Raw genomic sequence first — 13,010 nt, 5'->3', positions numbered from 1 at the left:
TTAATCATGTACGATGCTATCGGAATCAAAGCTAAAAGTTTTGTAAAGTATCTGTACTCAAGAGAAGTCTATTGATTTGACCAAGAGGAAGTGCGCCTCTCACCAGCATTTGTGCATAACCAAGATACAGAAAAACCACAACCTACAAGCCATTTCTGTGAAATTCAGTGTTAGGACAGTATATAAGATGAAGTTCAGGTGAGATGAACAGTTAGTGGTTAATGGAGAAACAATTTAGTCCATATTAAAAGAAAGGAGATGGGGGAGGGAAAGGGGGAGGGAAAGGGGGAGAGAAAGAGGAGAGAGGAAGCTTGAAAAAAGCCACTGACAATCGAGATGAGCTGACAAGCAGCTTTTACTTGCTGTTTCACGTGGTTCTATAATCACATAGTAAAATCATTAAAGAAAATTACTTAAACTATAGCCTTGTCCTAAGAACAATTACACTGACACAAAGTGACATGCTGTGACCAGATGTGCTCCTCTGTAGGTGGCAGACAGTGAGGTTAGAAGCACAGGAAGAAGTGTGCACTGTGCGGACAATGCGGGACTGCCGTTAGGGAAGGAGGCGTTCGTTTCTATACATGTAATGAACAAAGTACCACGAGGAGGCTGAGCCAAAAAGGCACCTGGCAGACAGGGTCGTCCATAAGCCAGTGCAGTTGCAGGTGGGCGGCCAGCTGCCCAGTAACCTTACAGCTGTGTGCTGACGGCTGGAAGTTGCTGAGGACAGAATGTGCCCAACCTTTTCAGTCCGGTTTGTCCAGCAACATGAACTCAAGACAATACCAGCATCTGCTCACAAATATCCTACAAATGACGTTTCGTTAACCCAAATGCTTCATCCTCTGGCCAATCAGAATTTTCAGAAAGGGCACCACTGTATTATCTGCAGTTTTTATTCAAGCACACTGGATAGCTGGGGGAAAGGGAGGCTAATAGTGGGTTCGTTTTGATGGGGACAATACTTAGAATGGAGTCTGATGCAGCCTAACTTGACACTTTTGATTAGATGATGAGATTCTGGCCCGGCTGGTGTGGCTCAGTGGTTGAGTCAACCCATGAACCAGGAGATCACGGTTCGATTCCCTGTCAGGGCACATGGCTAGATTTGGGCTCGATCCCCCGGAAGGGGCGTGCAGGAGGAAGCCGATCAATGACTCACTCTCATCATTGATGTTTCTCTCTCTCCCTCTCACTCTTTCTGAAATCAATAAAAACATATTTAAAAAAATAAACAAACAAATGATGAGATTCTGTTCTAGGAAATGTTTTGTGCAGTTGCACATAGAACACAACACTGACTTCCATATATTTATAGTCACTAAGAGCATAAAAACATCATTTCATTCATTAATATCAGCTTCTGGGAAATATGCAAATGATCACAGGGCCTCGGGCTAAGAAAATGCCAGATATTTCCAGGAATCAAGGAACTAAGACTATTGCTTTGTTTACAGTCATACTAGATGAAAATCAGCGAGGACACACGGGCTCACTACCATAGTAAAAGCACACCCACAGAACAAAGGCTGTCTTACACACGTGGAAGCTGACAGCACAGAGCACCACATACCCAAGACTTACCAGGGAACTCGTCCTTCAGGCCGGGGAAGTTCATGTTGGTGTAGAGAACCGGCGCGACCGTGGCCATCTCCCCCAGGGCCTCCTCCTTCTCCCACTTGAGAGTGCTCCTCTGGGCGCTGGACATCGTGTCGCTCTCCCCTTCCACGGGGGGAGCCGAGGACGTCCAAGAGCTGTTAGGGTCACCAGCCATTGGATTAAATGCTGGATTCTTATCCCTGGCAAATAATACACAATGGTACTTCATAAAGATAAAATAACTTTCAAGTACAATTTCATTAAAACCTATTATTACAAAATAGCTCAAATCTTGGATGATTTTTAGAAGAGCACCATAAATGTTAACGACTACTAGTATCATGCACAGTAACAGACTAACATTCATATAACAAAATCACTTGGGTTGCCACAAGAAGTGACAGCTTTAAATACCTGGCGTCGGTGTAAGGGGACTGTGCTATGGAGGAGAAAGTCCCCAGCCCACCTCCAGGAGGCAGAGAGTTGTGCGGGAGGTGAGGACTGGGTCCAATAAGGCCGTTCATGAGTGGCATCCGTGAAAAAACATCTTAAAAGAAAATAACAATTCAGTCTGCATATTATTCATAAATAACAAAAAAGCAGAAGATATATTTCTAAATAAAAACTTGTATTGCTATTTAATAATAATGAAGTTGGGCAATTTTTTTTCAATATTTTCCTGTACAATGCTGCTTAAAGAGGGACTGGTCATATGTTGTTGAAAGCTGGCCTCTGTACTTCTGTTTACTGTGTCAGTTTACTGGAAATGGCACACGTTTGGGGGTCTGACTGCCCTGGGCTTGATCTAATTCTGCTACTTGTTGGAAGAGCACCCACCCCTTTCTGTAAAAGGAGGTGATCTGTGACTGACACGGTGCCCGGCAGTTCCCAGCACAGAGCCTGAAAAGGAGAACTCTAGGAAGTTTCATCGGAAACGCTCTTCCTCATTCAAAACTTACAAACACAGGTTCTTCTATTTTGCTTATTCCTACTAATACAAAAACCATCTAAAAACCACAGGTCTGTGTCCTGGCAGCACTGCGACCAACGGGAAGATGGAGGTGTACAGAGGACAGCGAACCTGGGGCCTGATCAGAGTACAGGCAGCCAGGCGAGGGGACGCAGTTCTCACAACACCTACGCAAGAAGGTCTGAGCGAAGGTGGGCTGAGACTTGGGCAGGGAGGAGGGAGACACTGCAGCACTGTCCCCACCGCCAGTAAAGTGAGCAAGAGGATTCTGGTCATAAAGTGGACCATGAAATCCCAGAGTTTGAGGGAAGGAGGTGTGTGACCAAGATAAATTCAGAGATTAGTCTTTCCCATCGTCACAAAAGAGGGCTTTCTACAATAAGTTTGTATGTGTTGTTACTAAGGGACAGAACTGAGTCTGCTTTAGCAAACACGCACACACAAACATGCGTGGATACATATACACACAGAACCACACTCAGGAGATATTTTGGGGTGACGTACATACCCTGATTGTGTAGGGGCATCAGCTGTGGTGCAGGGGGAGGGGGAGGGGGAGGTTGTGGCAATGGAGTCGGCTGGGCGGTCACAGGACTGAGCACAGCAGTAAACAAGTCCTCAACATCCTTTCCTCCCAGCTCTAGGAAACACAATTACAATGATCATGCGGTTAAAAGTCTAGGAGAGCCATACAAGGATTGCCACTTTCGTGAACTAAAAAAATCAGAACAGCCAGGCCAGCGTGGCTCAGGGGTTGAGCACTGACCTATGATCCAGGAGATCAAGGTTCGATTCCCATCAGGGCACATGCCCTGGTTCTGGGCTAGTTCCCCAGTGGGGGGTGACCCCAGTGGGGGATGTGCAGGAGGCAGCCGATCAATGATTCATTGATGTATCTCTCTCTCTCCCCCTCTCCCTGTCTCTGAAAACGATATATTAAAAACAAAAACACAGAACACAATTACCTGGAATTTTATATAACTTTCCAAGAATTGCTCCTAGGAGATAATAAAGAAATAGAAATATTAATAATCACCATTTCAACATACTGATACAAAATAGCATGTCACAGAAATCATTAAAATAGAAGATGAAATTATAAATAAGCATGCAGAAATCTTTGAAAATCATATTTACTCATGTCTTTTAGAAAGCCTAGCTGTAGGGCAAATAGTTTACCATCTGTGACCATTTTGTCTAGCTCAGGACTAAGGATTCCATCCAGCTGCTCCTCACTTAACGGTCGTGAACTCTGACTGACACTTGGCTGAGGCACAGAGGAAGGGTCGTCGGCGACTGGGCCAATATCTATTCCGGCTGCAGGAACAAGGTAAAGACATTAAAAAGTGAATTCTAGACACGCACACAAAATGCAAAACACTATTCACCTGCGTGAACACACAACAGTATGATTAAAATTGAGCAATGAGAAGTCTGTAATTCTGAATTAATCAGGATTGTTTTATCAATCGAGATAGTCAAAATTAGTAAAAATTAGGCACAGTGTATTTGTAAACTGGGTGCCACTTAAAGTTACAGTTTACTCTAAATAAATACGTTTCCTGATGAGTACAGGAACACTTCTGGGTCTGAAGTGCTAATTTCCACAGAAAATGAGCAGCACGTTATTAAGACAGGAGCCTAAGAGAACGTTCTATATGCCACAGTCACTACATGAGTAACAGCTTTAACTTGGAAAAGGTGGGTCCTAATGTACAGTTCCCCTACCACATGCGGCATGTGAAACAAGGGATATGTTTCACAGAAATGAATGAGAAGCTCTAAAATTCTTAATGTTTAGTAAACACAATCCCTGTGAGTAATTTCAACTATAGGTCATATTTTTGAAATATTCTGTGGTCAAGTATAAAACACAGACTGTGTTTAGGATCTAACATGCCCTATCTCACACAAATTGCTTTTTAAAGCAGTAACTACATTTAAAAGTAGTCTATCATCTAATTTCTTTACCATGCATTCTCAATATTACTATTATTAAAAAGTAAGATTTAGCCTGCTCTTATTCGATTTTATATTAGAAACTAACTCTATAACACCTGGGTAGAATTATAAATTACATGTTAACAAAAATAAAACCATTCATTAAACAAAACAAAACAAAACAAACTACTGAGAAAGTCACCCAAAGCACGATACAGCAGTACCATGCTTTAGCGGCACGCACAAAGGGGAAGGCAAAGGAAGGATTAGTGACAAATTAGCACTATGACAAATACGCATGCACCTACAGGCTGTGGCTGCTGAGATCACTATAAAAAAGACTACTCTAGTCAGCCGTCATCCATTGCTCAGGTTCTTACCAAACGGAAAAGGTGAGCTGTCAACCTGGAAAGTGCATAAATCAAGACCTACAAGACCCAAACCAAATAAAATGGGTGATTACCACAGGAGCGGAGGCGAGGGGCAAACAAGAGAAGAAACAGGACACACGAGACTTTAAGGCAACACGCCTTCCATGTGACGCCATCATAAAGACGACAGAAATTAACTAACTTGCTGTTTCCCCTCCTAAAGCAGGAGAGCCGAGGCAGATCAAATTATAGTGAATTTTTTTATAATGACCAAAACATTTTTTTTTGGTTTGCTTTAGAGAAGACTACACTTGTTGCACACACACGCACCTCTCTCTCATATCCTAAGACAGACACTGGGCAAACAGCATTCAATATACCTGAATGATCAACTGATTTTGCAAGGTCATCTGAAATTATTCCAAGAATGTCATCCTCTGTGTTTAAGACTTCGGATATATCAGCTAAGGGGTCGTCAGCAGTACCTAAATACAGTAAGTGTATTTTTAATGTCTCGATAGTTTCCCAGACGTTAAATTCTAAAACACCCTTACTCGTTCATCTACTTACTACATATCTCGAGTACAGCAGATGCTGAGGTACGGGCGAGAATCACAAAACATTAAGATCGCTACTTCTAAAGTAAAGGACTTTTGTTCACAGGAAAGGTACTCTGATGTTTTGAGTAACAAAACATTAAAGATTAAGACTTTTTGTTTCGTGGCAAATTTGTATTAACAATGACATAAAGGCCTATAGGCAATCAAAGTGAAATAGAATACTGTAAGAAACAAGGCAAAAAAAAATTCATTGAGAAAGTGACATCTCTAAAAATGACATCTGGAAAATAAAAACACAGAAGATAAAATAGGAAAGGCGAAGCCATCACTTAGAAGTTGGCTGTGAGGTGAAGCCAGATGCCATGTGGTCCCAGCTCACCTCCCCTCCCCGGGCACTGGCAGGCACTGGCCCACACTTGTGCCCGCAGCACCGGCCACGCTGCGCCGACACGCATGTTCCAGCCGCTGCGCGTGGAGAAGTGACTAAAACCAGGACGTGCCCTCACGGAGCTTACCCTCTCAGAGGGAGTTAGACAATAAATGACATCAGTGTCAGTGCCATAAAGACTTTAAAATAAGCAGACAGGACTAAGAGTCAGATGTGCGGCGCTGCATTAGACTAAGTGGTCAGTCAGGGGAGGCTTTTTACAGGACATGACCACACACGAGTGTAAATGAAAGGAGACGTGCAGAACGGAGCAGGTAGGGTTTTGCCAACACAGGGAGCCAGTGTGCTGGTTGTAAGAAAGACAGCTACGCAAGGGTATGTGGGAGCTTTACTCTCAAGTACAACGTGTAACGGGAACTTGCTAGGAGGCTGCGGCCCGGAGAGCGTGTGATTACCACCTCACAGGTGCGCGCTGGCTGCCATGTGCGGAACACAGCGGCTGCAGGTGGGGGGAGTGTTGGCAAGACTGGCAATCTGCAGACCAGGCAGCGGCTCTGCTGCGCAGTCAAGGTGAGAGCCGGGCACGGCCCGCACCGCAGGGACAGGGGAGCTGAGGTAAGAAGTGGGTGCCTGTGGGGTACAGCCTGAAGGCAGGGATGAATGTGTGGGTGTGTTAGATGTGGAATGGGAGGTAGTAAGAAGTCAACGGCAACTCCAAAGGTTTCTGGCCTAACAAGCAGAAAACTATTTAGGCTAGCTTTCGTAATTATGTCAGTCATTTAACTTAGGGAACGTATGATTTTTTTAAATAAAAACAGGACAAATAGTCTTGTCTGACTAAATGCATACTTCCCAAATAGAATTGATACATACACAAGAATATAATTTTCAAATTGAAAGAAAATATAAATCTTGCATGCCCAAATATTCATAAAGTTTTAAGAGAAAAAATTATTTCAATAATATATTTTCTCTAGACAACAGTCCAGTTGAAAGAAAAAAATTCTGGATAATTCCTTCAGGGGTCATCTAGTGTGCGTGTGTGTTTTGGATGGAATGCTGTACACTAATCATAACAAACATTTTTTAAAAGGCCATGTTTAAAAAGTTTACCCCCACCTGAACAGGTTTTATCTCTCACCAACACATTAAAATTGATGTCACAGACTATGTTAAGTGAAATGTAAAACAGAAAGAAAACTGCTACGTGGAGGTTTCCCATCATGAAGGCGGAGTGGCTCAACAGCAGAGAACTTCATGGTTTCAGCTAAGTTTCGAAATGTTTATCTTACTCTAGTCCTCACATTTGGCTTTATCATCAAACCATTTCTCTTCAGCAGTTTTGTGGAAAAAACAACAACAAACAAATTCAAATAAAGAAAAAAGGAAAAATAAAGTATGGTAAGGTCTTCCCTGTCACAGTACAGCTGCTGTCCACTTTCAGTTCTGTTCCTCATAAAACTCAAGTGCAAATAACGTCTAAGTCTTTAAACTGGTAGCCATGATTTTTAGTTAGATACATCTTTCATAGCGGGGGTTTCCTTCAAAGGACCCACAGGTCTTTCACGACACATTATTTTAACAGCACGTTCACATGGACAAGAGCAGGTCAATACTTCAAACAACAGAACGAAAGTAAAAGTGAAATAATCTGCTAAAATCAACGAACAAAAGCACGGCCTCAGTACACCAGCGGGAGACGGGACGCGTGCATGCAGACAGAGGGCTGAGACGGCCTCTAGTCCAGGCAAGAAGTCAACGCCAAAAAGGAAAAGCCTGCATTTCAATCCAGGATAATGCCAGGTTAATAAAGCTGTAACGACCTAACGTATCAAACTGTCTTTCAGTGGAAGATTGCCGTAAGAGTACTTTCCAAGTTGAGTTTATGAAATTAACCGAGCAACAAATATAATCAGTGGCAAGAAGGACGTTTATCAGAAGAACGTTAATTATAATTGCTAGTAAGACAAAAATCTGGGGGGGGGGGGGGTTCTGATCACAGCTCTCATACATCCAACTAATTAAACTCCAGAAGCCCTGCTGATGTTAAACGTATTAACATGTTTATAAATATATATTAAGTTCTCAGACCTTCCTTCCTCTAACACTAAACAGTCCCCATATTCACTGTATCCAGGGCAGAAGTTCTCCATCGGGGGCGACTGTGTAGGGGGCATTTGGCAATATTTGGAGACATTTCTGAGCACCATGACATCATGGGGAAGGAGAGGCTGCAAGTATTCCCCGCTGCACGGGGCCGCCTCCCTCCTCCAACAAAGATTTACCGAGGTCGGCAGCGAGAAACTGATCTAAGGCTATGGATTTCATTTATTAACAGTCTGCCAGCTGGGTCCCTAGAACAGCATTCTTGTCCTTATGAATTTCTTTGGGCTGTGTAATTAACAAAAATCTAAATTCCTTAGGTTGATTATAATATTTATAACTCATGGCCAAATTACACTCCCTACATGTACCCTCAGCAAGTGTAAACCTAACATTCTCCTTTGCAATTCTTGATTTCGGTGGTACTTACACAGATACATTTATTTGCCAGACATTAAAGACCTGCCCCGTAAAACAGTTACACTTATTACTGAACACAAGTTACACCTCAATAAGGCTAATTTTAAAACTGTGTATGAGGCCAAACCAAAGCATTTCAGAGATTTAAAAGGGAGATAATATCACAGAATAAAAATTCCACATACCGTGAGCTCCAGGTTTTGCAGGAGTTGAGGATGAACTAAGTAGTGGATCTAAGGAAGGATCCAAGAAATGTGTGTTCACGCTTGTTTTATATGAAAGCTGAGCTGTGTCTTCTGATAGATTATCTAAATTTAGCTTGTTTTGTCTACTTGTATCTAGAAGATCTTTTCCAAAGAAAGCTTCCTAGATAAAACAAAACAAAAATAAGAATAAATGACTTAGTTATAAAATTCTAAAATGGCAACAGATAATTCTATCACCATTTTTGACAAGGCAGAAATAACAGATAAGCTTGTTATTTAACAAGATAGAAATTGAACACATAAGTACATAAACAACATAGAAATATCAATTCTTTTATATAGATTTCCCTTATTTTAAAGGTACAATTTCCTAAAATTTTATAAGAGAAAGTTATGCAAACAGCAGCACACAATTCTTCCCAGTGTGTTTCTAGACACAGCAGTATGGTTATTTAGTAATTCCGCACGAGGCAACAGTGAAGTTTAACGACGGGCAAGCTGACAGGCCGCCGGCGCCGTGCGCTCGGAGAGCCCCAGCCCCGTGAGTGCCCGTCACCTGGAGGCTGCTGCAGAGCACGGCGCCCGCTCCGGCCCGCCCTGCAGCTTTCCCACAAGCCTCGCATCGCGAGCCTCGTGTCCGTTCACGAGCACGTTCAGGACCGAACACGTTCTAAACCTGGACGGGGTTTCCGTGGCCATTTTAGCCTCACTGCGTGCCCAAGCTCACTTCTCCTCGGGCCTCTGCTTCCCGCACGCTCGCCCAGAGACCAGGGCCCAGGCCCGGCGGGGGGCCAGGCGGGAGCCCCGGGCGCCCGCACTCCCCGCGGCGAGCTCTGCCTCCCTCTGTCCCACAACGCGGACCGCCCGGAAGGCTGCTCCCGGGGGCAGCTCCCCGGGGCCTGTGGAGGCGCCCCGCGCCCCAGACACAGCGCGGGCACGGCCCTGCCGCAGGCTCGGGGCGGGGGGGCCGCCGGGGGCGCGGCCGTCACCTCGCAGAGCCCGGGAGCCCCCGCCGGCAGGTGAGAAGCTGCGGGGCAGGAGCGCGGGCCCTTCGCTAACGCGCGGAACAGCGTCCACACTCCCACCGACCGCCTAAGGAAGCTCCCTAGACGCAGGTAACACCTCACAGAAGATCCAGGGAGGAGCAGGAAGGGGAGGAGCTGGAGGAGGGGGGAGGAGCTGGAGGGGGGAGGAGCCGGCGGAAGGGGAGGAGCCGGAGGGAGGGGAGGAGCTGGAGGAGGGGGGAGGAGCTGGAGGGAGGGGAGGAGCCGGAGGGAGGGGAGGAGCTGGAGGAGGGGGGAGGAGCTGGAGGGAGGGGAGGAGCCGGAGGGAGGGGAGGAGCCGGTGGAAGGGGGAGGAGCCGGCGGAAGGGGAGGAGCCGGCGGAAGGGGAGGAGCTGGCGGAAGGGGAGGGGCTGGAGGGGGAGGAGCCGGCGGAAGGGGAGGGGCTGGAGGGGAGGAGCCGGCGGAAGGGGAGGAGCCGGCGGAAGGGGAGGGGCTGGAGGGGAGGAGCCGGCGGAAGGGGAGGGGCTGGAGGGGAGGAGCCGGCGGAAGGGGAGGGGCTGGAGGGGGAGGGGCTGGAGGGGAGGAGCCGGCGGAAGGGGAGGGGCTGGAGGGGAGGAGCCGGCGGAAGGGGAGGGGCTGGAGGGGAGGAGCCGGCGGAAGGGGAGGGGCTGGAGGGGGAGGAGCCGGCGGAAGGGGAGGAGCCGGCGGGAGGGGAGGAGCTGGAGGAAGGGGAGGGGCTGGAGGAGGAAGTAGGGGGCGGGGAGGAGACAGAGCGACAGACGGAGGCGTGCAGTGGAGGCGCCCGCACAGGGGCGGGGCCGTGAGCACGGGGCCGACACTGCTGAGCCCGGGCAGGGCTGCAGTGAGCTTTTGAGCAGACACCCGGTCCTCTGGTCAGGGGCCCTGATCTCTTAGGCTGTCAAATAAAAAAGTGTTAGCAGCCAACACAACAGCGGCTTTCTGTTGTGAATGAATCAAAGTTACACTTTTTTTGTCAGATTGGCAAAAAGTCTGTTTTTTGGCGTGCAGCAGGATTCTGGACATTAGTGTACGGCCGGGAGAGGAAAGGCTGGAAGCCGCCGCTGCGCCCGAGCTGGTCAGGGCCCCGCGGGTCCCGCGTCCGAGGCAGCCCCCGGCGCGGCCCGGCGGGAGAGGGCCTGGCGGGCGGGCGGGAGCAGAGGTGAGCATTAACTTCCATGAGCCCCGGGAGCCAAAATGGCACTGAGGGCAACTAATGAAACACAAATAAGAAACTAACAAGAACAATCTATTTCTCAAAACGCAATACCCTTCTTCCACTAACGAGCTACGCAACACAACGTAAAGCGGAATATTACCTGTAAGTAGGCAGGGAAGCTTTCCTCGAGCTTGTTTTTCCTTTTCCGGTATCTCTTCTTTATCTTCTCAGTGTTTTCAGCCACAGAAACAGCGTCATCAGCCAGAGCGTCGGGCAGCGGCTCGCCCCAGCCTGAAACGGGGCCGGCGTCAGGGATGCGCGGCACCAACCCCCCGGCCCGCCCGCACCGAGGCCGCACCGAGGCCGCACCGAGGCCGCACCGAGGCCGCACCGAGGCCCACCGCGGTCCCAGGCGCACAGCGCAGCGCCTGGCGAGCTTGCCTCAAAGGCACCGCACAGCAAGTGTGTAAGTAAAGTTCAAGCATCATAACATTTCATTACGTGTCTATTTAGTATCAGCATGTTTCCTGCCGTCTTTTTTTTTTTTAAATAAATATATCTTTATTGATTTCAGAGAGGGGGAGAGAGAGAGAGAACCATCAACGATAAGTCATTGATCAGCTGCCTCCTGCACGTCCCCCGTGGGGGGGGGTCGAGCCCGCAACCGGGGCACGTGCCCTGACCGGATTCGAACCCCGATGTCCTGGATCCTAGGTTGATGCTCAACCGCTGAGCCCCGCCCGCCGGGCTCAAATGCAGCAATTTCTAATTTTTGTTAATTCACAGGACAATACCCCATCCCATGATAATGGAAGAACTCTGTTCAGAGCACATGCTGAAAACAGTAACTTCTCCCCCACATCCTATAGAAAGCATTTAAAATACCCAAGCGTACAGATCATGACCATGATTGCAGCGTCATTAGAGCCGGTTCTGCTACAGCTTAACCAACAACTCAGCTTTCTTTGACACTCCAAGTGAAAATGACAATATTAATTGGAAGATGTATTTCTAAAACATACAATTTTGTTAAAAGTACACTATCACTTTCAACTACATAGTCTCAAAGTTTCCAGTTTTATGCCAAGCAGCTAAGGCAGCAGTCAGAGAAAGGCCTTTCCTGCGATGGCCTTAAAGTCCCTGATACGAAACTAAGTGATTCAGTCCCTAAACTATCTATTATTTAACACAGGAAAAAAAAGGAACTTGTTTAAAAAAAAACCTCAAAGGAATATAGTCTACGGGATTCAAATCGTCTCCTTATCACACCTAATTTCTGTATCACTGGTATGAACTCCGCAGGCACTCGGATCCTTTGGTCATAAAAGCAGCAATGAGGTGGTAGTGTTATTTAGGACAGTTCTGTTCAGGAGCGATAGCAACACAAAGGGGTTAAACCAAACAAAACCCATACCGTCCTCTCTGCTAGGCAACTGCTCCGAAACAGAGCCCGAGGAATCTTTCCTCATCACCGATCTTTTGGTTTTTCCTTGCCCGGTCCGACTTCGTTGCCGTACCATAAATCCACCAATACCTATAAAAAAAAAAAATTGCATAACCTCGTAAATAACAAATTTATCACTATGGGTCCACAGTAAGAAGGGTGAAGTTGCTTAGTCTTATACAGTAAAGCATTTTACAGATGCAATATGGGCTTATTTAAATCATTAATCTAATTTTCACGCAAAACTACAAGAGTTTGGAAATAAGCAAATAAGAGGTTAAAAAGACTGTTGCCTTATCACTAACCAACCAAACCAGCAATGAAAATTCATTTGAGGACAGAATGTCAAAATTAATGTTCTTAACTAGTATCTGTAACTTACATGATATAACTTACATTGTCTATTAGCGGAGGGAGAAAAGAGACAAGACACTGACTACACTAGACAGACTTCAGGGCCACTGCGTCTGTCACTCCTCAGCGAGGCCCTTGGGAGACGTGCGCAGGTCTGCAGTTAAGGGCAAGGAAACCAGAGCCGACTCTGAAATTCTGTTCGCAACTTGACTCTGGGCAACTGATTTAACTTTCCAGTGCTCAGACCCCTTGCTGGTAAAGCAGCGATAATGTTGACACACGGTCAACGTCATCGGCTTTGTCACGTGATCCAAGCCTAACAATGTACTTTGTGACGTAAGGGGTCACTGGGAGGGATGGATGGCTTCCATGTGAGGCAGAGAGAGGGGGGAAAAATAAAAGTTCCCAGAAGGAATCGCAGTGTCTAAAAAAAGTAAGTGTATTTATACGCCTCATAATCGGGAAGAAGT

At 46.6% G+C, this 13,010-nt stretch overlaps 1 protein-coding gene across 13 annotated transcripts in view; it reads right to left on the bottom strand.

Annotated features, from left to right (window-relative positions):
• KMT2C (lysine methyltransferase 2C) overlaps nt 1-13,010 on the bottom strand; it is a 181,885-nt gene that overhangs the window by 43,709 nt on the left and 125,166 nt on the right. For 9 of the 13 annotated variants that reach the window (XM_081147756.1, XM_081147762.1, XM_081147765.1 and 6 more), the window contains exons 24-33: nt 12,157-12,276; nt 10,903-11,033; nt 8,541-8,721; nt 5,265-5,369; nt 4,894-4,941; nt 3,710-3,889; nt 3,538-3,570; nt 3,081-3,212; nt 2,017-2,149; nt 1,588-1,802 (exon numbers count right to left, since the gene is read on the bottom strand). In XM_081147756.1, coding sequence (XP_081003882.1) covers nt 1,588-1,802; nt 2,017-2,149; nt 3,081-3,212; nt 3,538-3,570; nt 3,710-3,889; nt 4,894-4,941; nt 5,265-5,369; nt 8,541-8,721; nt 10,903-11,033; nt 12,157-12,276 — 1,278 coding nt within the window. The remainder of the gene's footprint in view (nt 1-1,587; nt 1,803-2,016; nt 2,150-3,080; nt 3,213-3,537; nt 3,571-3,709; nt 3,890-4,893; nt 4,942-5,264; nt 5,370-8,540; nt 8,722-10,902; nt 11,034-12,156; nt 12,277-13,010) is intronic. The other 4 variants (XM_081147763.1, XM_081147757.1, XM_081147764.1 and 1 more) reach the window with 3 other exon arrangements.

Source organism: Miniopterus schreibersii, assembly GCF_964146895.1.
Source record: "Miniopterus schreibersii genome assembly, chromosome: 9".
NCBI lineage: Eukaryota > Metazoa > Chordata > Mammalia > Chiroptera > Miniopteridae > Miniopterus > Miniopterus schreibersii.
Note: the sequence above shows the minus strand (reverse complement) of the source record. Positions and strands in the feature narration are given on the sequence as shown.